This window comes from Taeniopygia guttata, chromosome Z (assembly GCF_048771995.1).
Source record: "Taeniopygia guttata chromosome Z, bTaeGut7.mat, whole genome shotgun sequence".
Classification (NCBI taxonomy): Eukaryota; Metazoa; Chordata; class Aves; order Passeriformes; family Estrildidae; genus Taeniopygia; species Taeniopygia guttata.
In genome coordinates, this window is record NC_133063.1 from 2,769,289 (window position 1) to 2,784,756 (window position 15,468).

The following is a 15,468-nucleotide window of genomic DNA, read 5'->3' on the forward strand; positions in this document are numbered from 1 at the left end:
ACCTTTTGTAAGAGCCAGCTCTCAGAACACAACGGACTGAGAGTTCCCATTTGTGGGCTGCTCTGGCAAAAGCGACACCTGCCCTCACCTGAGTGAGGTGGGAGCAGGTCCTGCCTCCAGCACAACACCCCCCCATTCTTAGCAGTTTTCATGAAGAAAAAAGATTGCAAAAAAGGGCAATAACTTTCACTTACAGGACCAGTCAGAGGTGATGCCAGTCTTACCTTCCAGAACCACTGGATAACGGGATGATTTGGGCAGTAACCATTTTTGTAGATGGTGTGTTGTCTCCAGTCATTGACATCAACGTCACCAAGGCCACACATCAGTAACTGCAGGGAAACAGAAGGTGGGATGTGAATGGGTGTGTGTTTCCCTGCACCCACAGGGTAACGAGGTGTCACTGCCCCTCAGGGCTCTGACCTTCAGTCATTTATGCACACACAGGGGAGAGCTGGAGCTTCTTCCCAGAGTATTCCAGTTACTGGAGAATGGCTGCACACTGCCATACTTCCATGTGTTTGGCTCAAATGTGACTGGCAGAGGCATGATGGCACTTATCCACTAAGCTACTTCCAGGCTTTCAGAGGCACACCTCCAATCACCTCCCTGAGTGCAGTTCTTTGGATGTCATGAATAGATTTATTAATTAGGAAGAAACATCTAATTTCCAAGCAAGGCAGCTTGTGTCTGCACATTCCCTTAGGGAGAGGGATGAATGACTGAAGAGCCCAGAACATGGCACATCTGTCAGAACTGTCAGCTTGGGGCACCAAATTGACTCACCTCCAGTTCATTTTCATCAAAAATTTTAATCAGATCAATAGGAAGCAGTTCTGTGAATCCCTAAAAAGAAAAAGCGCAAAGTTAAAACTCTCATCCCACATAAATCCTAATTAAAAACATTAATGACCAAATTACTTCAAGCTCAAATAATTAAACTTGAAAGAGAATGACCTTTCTCATAAGGGAAAGATGATATATTCTTACACAAGATAAAACTGAAGAATCATAAACATTTGCATTCCCTGCCAAGCTTCCCCGCTCTCTTTACACAGACACCAGTGGGTAAGAAATCTGTATCCCTACTTTTGTGAAAGAAAGGAGCTAAAGAGCCTCACCTCCAGAAAGGCATTCATTTGTTTCTGCACTCTGTTGACAAACCGCCACTGGATGACCAGGCTGCAGAAAGAAACAAAACCCCATCAGAAAACCAAACTCATCAGCAGGTCTCAACCAAGTGTTCAGAGCAACCCCAAGTGCTTTCAGTTTGTCATTTACAACTTAGAACAGGTAACTAAGCAACTTTCATCAGTTGTTCCAATTTATTGGATGGTGACTGATGGAATTTTGAAGAAACAAACCAAAAACCCCAGTGACTATGACCAAATCACAGTGGGAATAATTTTGCTCCTGTAGGTACCTATGTGAGCAGACATTTTATTCTTCCAGAGCACTGAGTAATTAAAAATTCCCAGCAAAGTCTGCAAGCTCTCAGGAGAGCTGTCAGGACAGCATCTCACCTATAAATAAATAAAGAAACTGCAGCATCAAAGGGACACTTTGCTTTCAGTACCCACAGCACAAACACCTCACAGGTGCAGGCATAAAAAAATCAGTTCCAGGCATGGAATCCAATAACCAGGCACTGGAAATTAATTCCAATTTGCATGACTGTATCAGTTTTAATGTCTTTCACCTTGGAAAAGGCCCTAATTTAAAATGCCAGCAGGTATAAGCGAATTTAGAATTTTACATCCTGGTAGATGAAACAACTGAGAAAGCTGAAAATAAAACCTAATTTCAGATTTGGCTGATTTTTGGTAGGAACGCTGGCACTGGAATCCTGGCTTTGGTCTGTAACTGGCAGAGGAGGACAACGGGATGAGGGTCAGGCTGGAAAGCACCTTCTGGCTCATCTGAACTTGAGCCAGATGTTGGAGATGCACGTTTCCATTGGGGAGGGGGAAATTCCAGGAGAACAAAGCACGTAATTTATTTTACTCTTTGTTCTTATGTCTGACTGGACATAACCAATGTTAACAGTAAGATTTTTTTTTTTTTTCCAATGATCCCTGATGCTCTTGTGCAGTATAAACATCAGGAATTGCAGCAGGGTCAATTGTAAGTACAGCTGCTCTTTCTTACCCCCAGGCATATTCCATAATGATACTTACTCAATGTATTCCCGCTTGTTTTCATTTGTTACCATGATTTCGGACCCATTGGGCTTCAGGTCCACTTGATATGTCTATATTTGAGAAGACCAAAAAACTTCCCATTATTTGAGGACATCCTTCTCCCAGAACCCACTCTCCCTGAGCAGCATTTTACAAGCAGTATCAGGAAATCATTAGTAAATTGATTTACACTTTCAAACAAACTTGCACTGACAGAAGGGAAAACTGGCAGAGAGGCTAATAATTTTATTATAATTATTATTTATAATAATGAAATTATACATTTATATAAAATATAACCACAAAGGATGTAGTTTATATATACAAAATTGTAATAGTTATTATTTATAATAGAAGAAGCTAAATCACATATTGAAACTGCCCAAAGCCAACCAGTATATTATATATATTATTATATCTAGTCTGTGATTATATCTATTATATCTATTCTGTGGTTATATCTATTCTGTGGCCTCAGTACTCTCCCTAGTTTTCCATGTCATCCAGAACCTTATGTTGCTTCAGGAAAAAGGCAGTACAGAAAGTGGATCAGAATGTTTTGGACAGGACATCGAGTGCATAGTCTGAAATGCTGAAGTAAGTTTTTATAAAAGGCCCTATAGTCCCCAGGTCCAGTTGTACCTGGAGCCAGGATCTAGGTCTCAGAAGTAAACTAAGGGAAGATACTAAAAAAGGTCATAAAAACCTCGAAGCAAATTAATTTAATTTAATGTCTACAGCATTTTCATTTGTAATGGCGAAAGTTACCCGTTGACTGTGACCCTTTTAAACCCCGCTGTAGCAGCTGCCGCTGTGACAGGCACGACAGGGAGGAGCTCCCTGGTGTCATTCTGCCGCCCTCCTCTGAGAACACCTTCGACCTCAGAAACCCAAGCAGTCCCTGGGCTTGGACCGTGTCCCACCTTTACTCCTCCTCATTGCAAGTATTTCACTCAGCTGCGTATCCGGCTTGTCCCAGAGACGTGGTGGCTCCCTGACAGGAATGTGGCACCCCCAGTCCCCGCTGGGAACATAGCGAGGTGAAGGCTGATCAGTGCACTCACCACCACTCTGAGACTCTGCTCAGTACTGAGGTACTTGTTGGCAATAACCAGTTCTAAGATGTAAATAACCTTTACATACCTGTCCAAAGTTTTCCTCATCTATGCAAAACATGAGATCCAGCTCCGTTGGGTCATTTTCCAGGATCCACTTCAGAGAGTTGTAGTATTCACTATCCTAGGGCAGATCACAGTTCGGCAGTTTGAAAATGGGCGATTAGTGCAGAGCTGTAGAAAGCCATGGGCCTGTGAGCCCTGGCACGGTTTAAATGGGGTCTTACCACCGATTCCATGTCCTTCAGCGTTATGGGCTTCCCCAGCATCATCTTGTAGAAAGGTCTGATGAAGAAGCCTGTAAGAGAGAGGAGAGTGTTACGTGCCCTGCTCTGCACCTGCACATTCCATAGAGGTACCACTGCTTGAGGGCACCGCCCCTGGCACTTCCTGTTAGCTCCTGACTGGAACAGTCCTGCAACTGCAACAGCATCATAGCAGCTCAGGTTTATTGAGGCACAGAAAGTCAAATTTTTCAGTTCCTACAGTTATCCACCAACTACCATACTCCACTGACCACCCTAACATTAGTGGCAGAGAGAGCCAAAAGCTGGGGAATTGAGCTCAGGGCACACTGTCGCATTTAAAATCATTGCTCCTCTCTCCAAGGAGTTGCCTGAAAACCAGGCTGCTGAGCTTCCTCTGCTGCACCAGGGCTCAGGAAAATCTGGTCAGTAATGTCTGCGCCTGGTGTGAGATTTCAAAATGCAGCAGAAATTGTAATTAAATCCTTCAGCAGTAATTTTACATATTAAAATATACTGCAGTTGACGCCCCTCGTTTGGCAGCAGGTTTGCATGGGAATGACTGATACAAATTCCATTCTTCTCCTTTAGGGACAGTGCTCATGCTGGTTCTGGACTTTTAACTTGAGTGGAGAAAGGAGCAAAACTTGATGTGAAACCCACTTGTGGAGTAAGACACTGTAATTTTGTGAATCACCATTCAAGTCTCAAGAGTGCCAGTCCCAGGCTGGCCAGAAGCTGGGGCTCTCAGGCAGGTGCATCTCCTTCCCCAAAGCCCAGTGGCAGCAGCAGAGCAGGAGCAGGACTCACCGTCCAGCAGCTTCCCGTGGTACACGGCCAGGCCGGCCACCCGGCCAATGAAGGTGAAGTATGACAGATGGTCTTCATTACAGAGACCTGAATTAGGATTAATCTGAAGTGTATAGTTGTCCCTTTTTTGGGGAAAGAAAAAAAATAGCTAAAGAACCAAGTCTTTAAATAAGCACATACTCAGATATGTGAATAAATAACTTGTGCTTAGGGGCATGTCCCTTCAACAGCGCTGTGGGGCTGTGCCCAAGTCCTTTCCAGTCTGTCCCACCACGGAGCCACTGAGGGCTGAAGGGCTGACACAGCAGCAAACCAAACCCACGGTGACCAGGAGCCCTCTCTCCCTTGCTCTAAAGGATTGCTCCAAGATTTTAAAGCTGGGCAGCCCCCACTTTACAGCTCTGGGAGGCCACTCCTGGGGAACTCCTGCATTCCAAGCTTGCTCTACAGCAGTGCTGGAACTCTGGGCAGCAGAGGAAAGAGGCTTTTCTGTGACATTGGTCCCTTCGCCATTACTGGCCTCAAAAACTGCAGTTTTGCTGCCCTGGATATTGTCTGAGCAACAGAAATATTTTCTGGGTTCTCAAGGAGAATTCCAGAGGCTCTCTGAAGGGCAACAGGAACAGGGCAGTGGGGCTGCCCAGGGCACCCTGGGAAGGAGGAGCTACTTCTGCCCACAGCAGCTTTGCCTCTTATGCAAAATGTAATTAATATCCCTTGAGAATACAAATATCTAATGGACACTTACGTTGCTGAGTATTCAAAGAGACCATAGTAAGGGTTAAACATCTCCTTGGACAAGAGAAAAAACCATTCTCTGGCCACACCTCCATAGTCAAGTCCTTTTTCTGACTCAAATTCAATCCAGAGCCTGGCTTTTAGTACATCAGGTCTCTTCACAGACATGATTCTTCTGTAGGACTCCTCAAAGATGTTATTTCTGTGTAATTTCATCTCAAATCTGTTAGGTATGTCAGCCTGTGTGAAAGAAGATTAGATTATCCTTGTTAGTCTCAATAAATAAGTCTTTGGGCAAATTACTGGCTGATAACAGCTCAGTGACAGATTAGACACCTGGTGTTCCAGTTCCCCACGTTTTTATTTCCCTGTGCTCTCTCAGTCCACAGGCTGAGAGCATGGGGGGAGCTGGGCTAGTTCCAGAACAGTGCTGCAGACTTCTATGGTAAATATTTGATGAAAATGACAAGAAAAGTATCAAACAAACAAAACAAAAAAGGAGAAAGGTCGACTGTGCTCTATTTTCAGGGCATTTGCATTTATTTAGAAAAATGTGAGTCTTAAAGACTTAGAAAAGCCTTTTGTTGAGAAACGCATCAAATTCAAATTTTCTTTGTGTTTTTGGTTCCTACTTGAGCCCTTCATGAGCAGCACAATGGAGTAATGTGGCAGGTGAGTCCTAGAGCCCCCGAGCTGGTTCTACTCACAGGTTTCTTTAACTTCTTGCGGAAGTAGTCGTATTTCTGCTTGAACTCCCTGGAGTATGGCACTGCCTGGTGGGAGCAGCGGGAGGACACGTCATTCCTGCTCCTCAGCACTTTGATACCCCACAGCATTTAAAAGGGATGGACAGCCCTGCTACCCACACATTGTGCTGTGGGCTCCCCTGACCCCACCCACGAGGGACAGCAGCCAGGAGAGATTTTAAAATCCCACAAAATTACTCTGATCATTTTACTGACGATAATATGACTTTACTACAGCCTTTAAATAATCTTTCTACGTGTTTCCTTTATTTAAACACTACCTGAAATGCAATTTAACTCATTCTGTTTGTCATGGCACCAGAAATATTATTGAAAGCATTCAGATGAATCCTTAGTGCTTCTGTGAAATGGATTAGCTCCTGCTTTCCCTTAAAACCAACAAACAAACCACTGTCAGTCGCTCAAGGAGACCATGATGATTTCATTTCCTTCACACAAACTTTCCCAAATAGTCTCTCTCATTTATGCTCAGCATTTCTAGGGAGAGGCCTATTAGCAATTTGCACAGTACTGTGTGTGAGGATCTCCAGTTTTAAATGCCTGATAAATGAGTAAATCCCTCCAAAAGCAACTATCGTCAAAAAATGACTATTATTGACATTATTACTAAGCAGTTGAAATTTAACTGTGCAGCAGGCTCATCTGCTGTGTCCTGAAAGTCTTAAAGGTCCCAAGGACTTACGCAGAATAAAAAGGTACTCTTGGCACCAGGAAACATCTTGGGATTAGAAGTCTGATCACTCAGAATACCATAAAATGGCATAAACTGGCATAACCCAGCAGAAAAAGTAAAAGAAACACTCTGATGCTTTAAAAATTGATACTGAAGTAAAATCCTGTGTTTGTTTTTTTCTAAGGCTGAAACCTCTATTTATCTGCAGGAAGCTTTATGTCTCTTAAACTGACAGACACATTTTTTTGTCTTTTTTTTTTTTCACACTTTGAATCAACATAGGCCCACCTCTCTCCTCCCAAGTGTAAAGAGCTTTTCATTGTCCAGCGATCTCAAACAGAACAGTGTGTCAGCTCAGTAAAATCCTACTGTCAGTAATGACCCAGGTAATGGGTAAATAGGAGCACTTCTCCAATAACCATCCCCAAACCCTGGACAATCTGGGAGACTGGCCAGAACTTGGTGTGACATTCCCAGCTCTTTCTGACATGGGGTGTAGACCAGCAGAGCTCCTGCTCTCCAGGCTGCCCAGCCGTGATCTGGGGAGCAGGCAGGACCTGCTGCTGTTCCCCAGTCAGGGCATTGCATGGAAGATCCCACAGCAGTACTTACTGGGCCCGTGATGGCTGGGTTCTGTAGCCTGGGGTCTTCCCACTGGGTAATTTTATTATCTGCAAATAACAAAAGAGATGATTCCATGGCTTCTCTGGTACCACACTGTGAACTCGTGTTGTTTTTTTCTCCCTAGCACTGCTCAGGTCTGTCAGGGTTAGCAAGGCTTGTGTGTCCCCACCCTCCCCAGCTCCAACACATCGTTTAGTTGAAAACACTCACTCAAAAACACAGAACTACCCCAGAACCCAGGGAATTTGCGCTGCTTTGATGGCAACATCTGCAGGAGTGAGTGAACATGTTCATTTGAACATGGGCTGGGACTGGAGATACACGGCCCAACAGGTAAAGGAACCCAGAACTTTTGGCAATGACACCCTATGTTACTGCTTGGAAATTTTGCATAGACAGCTGAAGTATCATACTTCTAAATTTGGAGGGAGTAACATTTTTCTTAGACTCTGATTTAATGAGAAGGTAAAGGGAGGCAGAACTGTCCTGTTTTGGTGCAAGAAAATCACCCAGTTATGACCAATGGAGATGCTGGCAGTGGCACAACACAGCCCAGTTCTTTCCATCTACAGCTTTGAAGAGCACCAGGAAGATGACAGAAAAGGTTCTACAGGACCATGGTGGGAATCGCCTTCCCTGCCTCCAGACAGCTGCTCCTCCCAAGATTCTGAACACAACGGAATCACAACAAAACAATGGTGTTGCAACAGTAAGACAATGCTCCAAACCCCATCCCAGTTGCCACCTGCAATGGCGAGGTGTTGGTCACCCTTGGCCTGCCATCCCTCTGTTTGTTACAGACACTGCTCGGGGTTAGGAACTGGGTATCAGGAATCAAGATTGCATTCTCCATGTTTCTAGAACTGGAAAACCCCTATAAGTTTGCATCCCAAGCTGGTTTAAGAAGGACTGGGATCTGAAAGGTGTCATTCAGCAAATGTTAACTGGAGAAAATTCTAAATGATTGCAAGCACATTTCAAGCCATTTGATCTGTTAGTTAATTTAATAGTAAAACACTAATTTACTTCCCTTCACACATTAAAGCTATTTATCACTTACAGGAATGCTGGAGGGCTGCCAGCCTGAGCTCCAGAGACCCCAGAGATGCACGGAGCAGAGCTGCTGCCAAGGTGGAAACCCAGCCCAACCCTTTCTCTTTTCAACCCCTACACTGGAATTCACTTCTACAAAGTTCTCTGGTCACCTTCTTGATGCCAGCGGCCACAAATCACAGTGCCAGTTTCCTGTGGAATCAGAGGTAACAGAAATGACTGACAGTGTGTCAGCTCTTCGCTCTCTGTACTTCAGAGTGTGCGATGACACCAACAAATCTCAGTCTAACTTTCTCTTCAGAGTCTTACAGGGACTTCATATTATAAATCCAGGGCTACAAGGGTCTGGCATGAGCCACTTCACCTGGAACTGTAGCTCAGGATTCTCTGTCTTATCCCAAGTGGATACGGATACCAAACTCATTCCTTTTGAAGAACGTTTTCAAAAATGTCAAAAATTTGAGTCTTTCCACCAATACAATTCTGTCATAAACCAGGCTCTCAGGTCTTTGAGGATTCCCTCTTCTCCCTGCCTTTCTAAGGGGACCACTATTTCCCTGAAGTTTGGGACCCCCTGCCAGATACAGAACTCCCACAGCCAGACATTCCAGTGCTGATGGCATCAGAAGGGTTACTCCAGGTTGGATTTAGGCACTCCTCTCAATACATCACAGGGTGAGATAGCTCATGACCAAGTGATGGTATTTTTCATGCCCTTTTCGACCCAAATTCTGCTAACTACTCCCATTCTGAGTAACAGTTTGCAATTCTCCTTACACAGCCTCTTCCTGCACACTGCAGTGGCCATTTGCCAGACTCACACTGACTTCCCATCCCATTCCAGGGAGCCCCTCTCCCCTCTCCTGCCCTGCTGCTTCCTGCTGAACTAAGGAGTGCTTCCTCCTAATTCCTTGTGTAAATCACTGATGCATATTGTGAATATCACCATGTGCAGGTAGGGGGGAACCCATTCGATGTATCCATCCCAATGTAATCATCCTGTCAGTGAACCACTGGTTCAGAAAATGGTTGCAGAATGGTTGTTTTCCCTTCTGATCCCTTCCAACAGGTAGACAGGACAGCACATGCCTGGGAGGCTCCCAGGAATGGCAGCGGTGTGCAGGAACAGGAACACCAGTGTGTCCATGGAAGGTAAGGTGCCTGGGGCAGCCAAGGGCCCAGAGAGACAGGCAAAGGGGTTCCCTGTCACACACAGCCTCTGGTACCAGTAACACCGCTGTGCTGCAGCAGTGCTCAGGGCTCCTGGTCCCTGTGTACAACAGAGGGGCTGTGCTGGCTGCAGGGAACTTTGGCAGTTTCTCCCAGGGATGAGAAAAACATTTCAAAAATAGGACAAACAGCGCTGGAGAGCTATGCAGCGGAGTTACAAAATGTGGCAGGGAAGCAGGACATGACCAGCAGCTGACTCTGTCAGACTTGTCCTGCTGGTTTTGTGTCCTGCCAGTGGCACAGCCCCTGGCCCTCCAGGCCCCAGAACCCAGCCAACACAGCAGTGCTGAGGCACCAGGCTGGGACCAAAGGGACATCTGCTGGAAACAGACAGTATTACCAAAAGCTTCCCTAAACTTTTGTGGAAAATGCTACGTAAGAAGATAAAGCCACTCAGATCAAAAGAGACTAGAGGGAGAATTCAGATGCACATAAGTTTTGCTTCCCAGCAGCTACAAATTCACTGAGGAATTCTAATTAATGTATGACTTTAACATTCCATTTTAGGGACTAACACATGCTCAAATAGCTTTAGGAAACTGAAAAATTAAAGAGTTTTAAGAGAGATTGGGAGGCTCAGCAGTTACACGGGTGTTTTAAATGGGACAGCTTTATCCTGTGACTCCTTAGTGGCAGCCGTTTAGAATCATTTGCCATAGTTGTATTTCCAAATCTCTTGTTGGGAAAAGCAATTACAAGAGAGATAAGGGATAATAACTCTGTACCAAAGTTTGGAAGGGGTTCATCGGGTGCTTGACAAGTGTATTAATTCTAATGTTTAGTTGAAAGGATTTATACCACTTCAGAATTGGTATTACTTTAAAAGGCACTCTTTTAATAATGACTTAATATTGTCATCTCTATGGACGAGTGTGGGAGTCAGTCATACTGAGGGACAAACCTAATTCTGTCAAACATGGGTAAGTTTAGGTTTTAACTCTCTGTGCACCCTCCTCTGATGGTTATGAGAGTAAGCTATGGCTATGAAGAAATGTCTTATTATAAGAAGCCTTTGTGGGCTGCTTTGTTTCCAAACACCAACAAAACTCACACAGCAGTTCTGAGATGCTCTAAGAAGACAAATCTACAATGAAACATCACTTACACTAAAACTCCACTAACAGAACTGGAGAATATTAATGGGCTGGTGCAGTTTCACATGCTCTAAATAGGAAATAAGATCAGAATCGGCACTGCCACAGACCTGAAAGCAGAGGAAAGTACTTCTCAGTGCTAATTGCTCCACTGCCTATATGTGGAGCTGTGGCTACAGGATCTTTTCTCATCTTATTTTCTATTCCTAGTGTATATTTTAATTTATTAAGTGCAAATAAGCCATGGGATCATCAACAACAACAACAACAAATCCAAAATATCAACAAGAACAAAATAAACCACAGAGAGGAAATGTTAATGCTTCACAAGTCAGAGAGGGACAAAGCTTGATGAGCCAATTAAAGCAAGCTTCCAGTGAATGTACAGTACCGTAGGAGGGCACTAAGTCTCTGGTATCAATGTCTCCACATATCAACACCTGGCTTCCTAAATGAAGAGTAAAATCACAAAGCTTTCACTTCAATACTTAGTACCTCCCTTTGTCTATTTGCTCTAGTACCTTAGTGCTTACTTACTATGGTCTATATAAAATGTTCTTCCATCCAGGTGTATTCTTTCCTCCCAGCCAGGCTGGAAATGGGAAATAAAAACAAAGAAAAGACAGAGTAAGTGAAATAGTACCAGTCTCACACAGCCTGAAGCAGTGCATTGCTCACACCTACTGGACTTGTCTCAAAGGTATGAGGTAGGAAACCCCAAGTGACCAGATGCATAATGGCAAGGCCACAAATCCAGACAGACTCAGACCTAGATCTTATATAGGTGACTGCATCCTGTGCAGGGAATATTTTTTATAGTGGAAACCTCTTGCCTCAGGATTCCCACCCATTTCCTGCTGTGAGTAAGCAATCACAGAGAACGGATGATCCATCGTGGCTTAGTTTGAAAGTTTCTGCTCTTACTTCTGAAAGCCATGTGGGTTATTTACTGTAAATGTGTAACCCAGGCTCCCTGTACAGTGGGACAAGAATGTCCTAACCTAGTCCTCAGTGCTTCGTTCCCTTTTCTCATGTCCCAAGTGCTTGCAGTGCAGAAAGGAGAGTGGATGGCAGGATGTAGGGACAGGCAATGCTGGCCAGCCTGGGCTGCCAGAAAATACAGAGGAGAAATTATTTCATTTCAGTCCAGTTGGAGAAACTCATGTTAAATTCTGCAGTCATCCCAACCTCACTCCAAACCAGGAGGTTTAACTAAGGTGAAATCTGATACTAACAATCTGTTGCTAGTGACAGGTCAGGCTACCCTGGTTTCACTGCATGTTTCGCCCCTTGCAGTTAAAAGAACAAATTGTAATTGGGCCTTCAGTGCCTCCATGGTTAACACACGCCCCACATACCTGGACAACTGTCTCCTAAAGCCAAAGAGCATTCCTGCTGCTGTGACCAGGAATGTGTCAGCTTTCACACATTACTCTCTACCTTTAAGGGCTGGGAGCATGTTAAAAAGAAAGCAAAGCTCTGCATTTGACATGTCTGGAAATCCCCATTATACTTTGACTACAAGTATGACAAAACTTCTGACATTAAATTGATGATTTGCTCTGCAAAATATGGAGGTTTCATTGAAAAATCAAAATTTATTCCGATTTCTAAATGCTACAATATGCTGGGGCAGTGATAGAGCTTGCTTGGCACAATCTGCTCTGGTTTTCCTAAGCAGTGATTATCTAGAAGCACAGTCAGGTGCAGTCCAGGTAAGTGTGTGCAAAGATCAACACTTCAGTAGCACAGGAAAAGGCCATGAGTTAGAGACTCCTGGGCTGGCTCTGGAGGGCCTGAGCAAGACCCAGGGCACAGCAGGGCTCCAGAGCCTCCAAGAAGGGCTGCAGCAGGCTGTGCCCAGAACAGAGCAGAGCCCTGGGACAGGAGGTGTAGGTTAGAACACAGGCACAGCATCACTTACAGGAAGAGGGCCCAAGTCATTGGGGTTCAGAGACGCTTTGGATCTCAAATGCACCGGAAACTTCAGCCGTGGATCCTCCTGGAACACAGATATGCAACTGTAAATCCAACAGATCAAGGTAGATCAACAAAGTCAAGCACAGACTTATCTGGAAATCCTCCTGCGTTACAGTTTACAGCTTTTTATTCTTTTATTTTTCGAGAATAAAACAAAACATGCTTTATTAGGATTCCTACAGTGCAATGAATTTTCCAGTGCTGAGTGAGTTAGGGTGATGTAAGACCTGACTCCATTAAATGTGTGCTATGTCCAGGGATATGCTTCAAAAACCACAGGCCTGTTCTTAGGATGCCTGCACTCCACAAGGGCTTTTACATCCACATGCACGTTTTTGGCTCTTAAAACCACAAAGACAAGTGCCACGCTGAAACAGGGGCATGCAGGCAGGAAGACAGAGGCGGGAGCGCGGCCCCCGGCGCCTCGGCTGGAGCGCCCTTACCCAGGTGGTGGTCTTGGTGTTGTGGTCGATGAAGAAGGGGCGGCCGTTCGGGGCGATGCGCATCTCCCAGCCCGGGGGCAGGAAGCTCTGGGCCCCCTTGTGCTGGGGCTTGGGGGAGTTGTAGGGGGACGGCTGTGGGGACTGAGGGTTGGACAGGGTGTCCTTCACCGCCCTGCGCACCGGAGAGTCCTTCATGCCCTGCGGAGCAGGAAACAGCACCATTGCCCACACGGCACTCGGGGCTGCAAAACCAACCCGACTGGCTTCACAGCAAATAGCTTTTCATTCCCGATGTAATTAATACTAAAATTAAATGCTGGGACTGATTTACTAGAACTTAATTTGCTCTATCTGTGCCTTCTAACATGCCCAGTCTTTTGCTGTAAAGGACACGGTGTTCTGTGCCTTCCTCTGCACAATGACAACGTCCCCGGTATTTACACCTGGTTGTACCTTCCCCTGCACTTGCCCTGGATGTGTCCATGTTTCATTTTACCAAGGAAAAGACAAAAGCAGTGTTTTGTGCTTCAGGGGCAATATATCTCATTTACAAGCAAGCCTTTAAGCACGAGGCTCTGTGAGCCACAGCTCTTCAAACTTTTAAGCGTGAAGAGGAAATCCGAAGAACTGGCTCTCTTCAGCACAGCCACGAGTAGCTAAGACAAGAGTTTGAACCAAGAGTTTGAGCCATCAGAAGTCAAACACGCACAGGCTTTGACTGCATAGGGAGCCATTTCAGCTATTCTTTAGCCTTGTCACAGTGAACATCAGTCCACAGCGTTTGGAATTACTTGGAAAGAGACTTGAAAGAAATGCAGCCCCTGTCTGAAGGACCAGGAGTGAGGAGCAGCGGGAGGGCTCACCTCGAGCGGCGCTGACAGGGTGACAGTGGGGGAGCTGAGGCTGCGGGGCCGCCGGATCTGCGGCTCGCTCAGGTGGTTGCTGCTGCTCGTGCCCGGCCCCACCATCCCGTCCTCGGCGAGCTGTGCCAGAGCAAAGCCAGGTCACAAATGTCACAAACACTGCCCGCACTTAGGACATGATAAAACTGATGGCATTGTTATCATCACTGCTGCTGTTCTTAACCAGATTTCCTTAAAGGCCAGAAAGGGGATTTAATGTAATTCCACTGGAAGGGCCAAGTACCTACGCTCCTATTAATGGCTTGAGCCAACTTTCACATTTAATCCAAAGAGCACATTTGCCTCCTTTTAAGAGCTCTTCTGCATCTCTGGAAATTCCCTCCCTTGCAGCAATCACCTTAACCTGTGCCTTGATATAATTAAAAGAAGCAACCAAAACCATCCCAAAGTATTGCAGCTTTTTATGATTCGTCTGTATTGTCATGCCAATGATGAGGGCATTTCTTTTGAATTTCAGATTCCTGGCAGCTGCCTTGGCTGGAATGACCCTGAGCCAAGCTGAGTGCTGGCTGCCAGGATGCAGCACGGTACCTGCATGATGGGCCGTGTCCACGTTGTGGTCCGGTTGTTGTGGTTGACATAGTAGGTCCGGCCCTTGGCGTCCTTGCGCTCCTCCCAGCCCGAAGGTAAGCCCGGCGTGGTGTGCACGTAAGCCACAGAAGGCTGCTCAGGCAAGAAATCATCGAATTCTTATTTTAAAATAGCTAAAAAAACATTTTCAACTCTGTTGTTTGTAAAAAAAAAAGGCAACTTATTAATTTACACTCTTCTTAATCACAACAACCACGTGGAAAAACCCAGTTTCTGATTTAATTTAATTCAAGCTCTTTATCATGTGCCTTGATTTAATTTTTTTCTCCCAAGGGATCTTTTGGGTCAGTTTGACAGAGTCAGCAAACACACAGGTTTATATGCCCTCAAACATTCTATTTTGTTACACATAATGAGGAAAAGGAACTCTATGTTTTAGTGAGTTTTCTTTAAAAGGCTGAGGTTTCTTCCTTTTATCAGAATGGAGAAGTATGAGTTAAATAACCATGCAGTCAAGATCTCTTAAGTCCTGCTCTCTTCTTTGTGTCTTGAATCAGTTGCCAGAAATTACTGAGGGTTTATAAAGTTACTTTTAACCATTTTGCTCTGTCACAAATGCTGCACTCAGGGCTCCCGTGTCCCAACGACACCAGATAACCCCAAACTGGAGCCTCAAAACTTCAGTATGACAGAAACTTTTAGTAAAAGCTCCACAAGTCAGACCCCGTTCTAAGAGAAGCATACAGGTAAGGGAAGAGTCACATCCTGTTGCCCACAGGCACTGTGTCCCCGTGACGTTCTCTCGTGTCTTTCCTGTCCCCAAAATACCCAACCACGAGTTCATACACATGAGCTACGAACTGGAACCAAGTGGGATGAAGGACCTGCCTAATTCAGAGGCTGATGCACTACAAGCTCTGGGGTTTTGCCATGAAACAGTAAAGGCCTCTGAAGGCTCCTGCTGAAATCCAGGACACATTCTCTTCCTCCCGCCTCTATATTCCTTGCTTCAGCAAGATAATGAACTTAATTCTTGTTCTTGCTTCATCTCTGCCAGATCTT

The 15,468-nt window shown here is 45.1% G+C and overlaps 1 protein-coding gene and 1 long non-coding RNA gene across 15 annotated transcripts in view; one reads left to right on the top strand and one right to left on the bottom strand.

Moving 5' to 3' along the window:
• The window catches only part of LOC116806603 (E3 ubiquitin-protein ligase NEDD4-like), an 85,791-nt gene that overhangs the window by 1,906 nt on the left and 68,417 nt on the right, over positions 1 to 15,468 (bottom strand). For 7 of the 14 annotated variants that reach the window (XM_032744495.3, XM_032744497.3, XM_072922325.1 and 4 more), the window contains 16 exons: positions 14,407 to 14,538; positions 13,816 to 13,935; positions 12,953 to 13,150; positions 12,454 to 12,531; positions 11,067 to 11,121; positions 10,921 to 10,977; positions 7,141 to 7,199; positions 5,796 to 5,861; positions 5,099 to 5,328; positions 4,351 to 4,472; positions 3,523 to 3,593; positions 3,324 to 3,419; positions 2,178 to 2,251; positions 1,122 to 1,182; positions 787 to 846; positions 225 to 332 (listed from right to left, as the gene is read on the bottom strand). In XM_032744495.3, the coding sequence (XP_032600386.1) occupies positions 225 to 332; positions 787 to 846; positions 1,122 to 1,182; positions 2,178 to 2,251; positions 3,324 to 3,419; positions 3,523 to 3,593; positions 4,351 to 4,472; positions 5,099 to 5,328; positions 5,796 to 5,861; positions 7,141 to 7,199; positions 10,921 to 10,977; positions 11,067 to 11,121; positions 12,454 to 12,531; positions 12,953 to 13,150; positions 13,816 to 13,935; positions 14,407 to 14,538 (1,587 nt within the window). Of the gene's footprint in view, positions 1 to 224; positions 333 to 786; positions 847 to 1,121; positions 1,183 to 2,177; positions 2,252 to 3,323; positions 3,420 to 3,522; positions 3,594 to 4,350; positions 4,473 to 5,098; positions 5,329 to 5,795; positions 5,862 to 7,140; positions 7,200 to 7,588; positions 7,820 to 8,212; positions 8,398 to 10,920; positions 10,978 to 11,066; positions 11,122 to 12,453; positions 12,532 to 12,952; positions 13,151 to 13,815; positions 13,936 to 14,406; positions 14,539 to 15,468 lie in introns of those variants that run through there. The other 7 variants (XM_032744496.3, XM_032744498.3, XM_072922324.1 and 4 more) reach the window with 3 other exon arrangements.
• Positions 332 to 14,461, top strand: LOC140681828 (uncharacterized). The gene is made up of 3 exons (XR_012053011.1): positions 332 to 3,274; positions 4,132 to 9,357; positions 14,333 to 14,461. It is a non-coding gene; the product is annotated as an uncharacterized lncRNA (long non-coding RNA).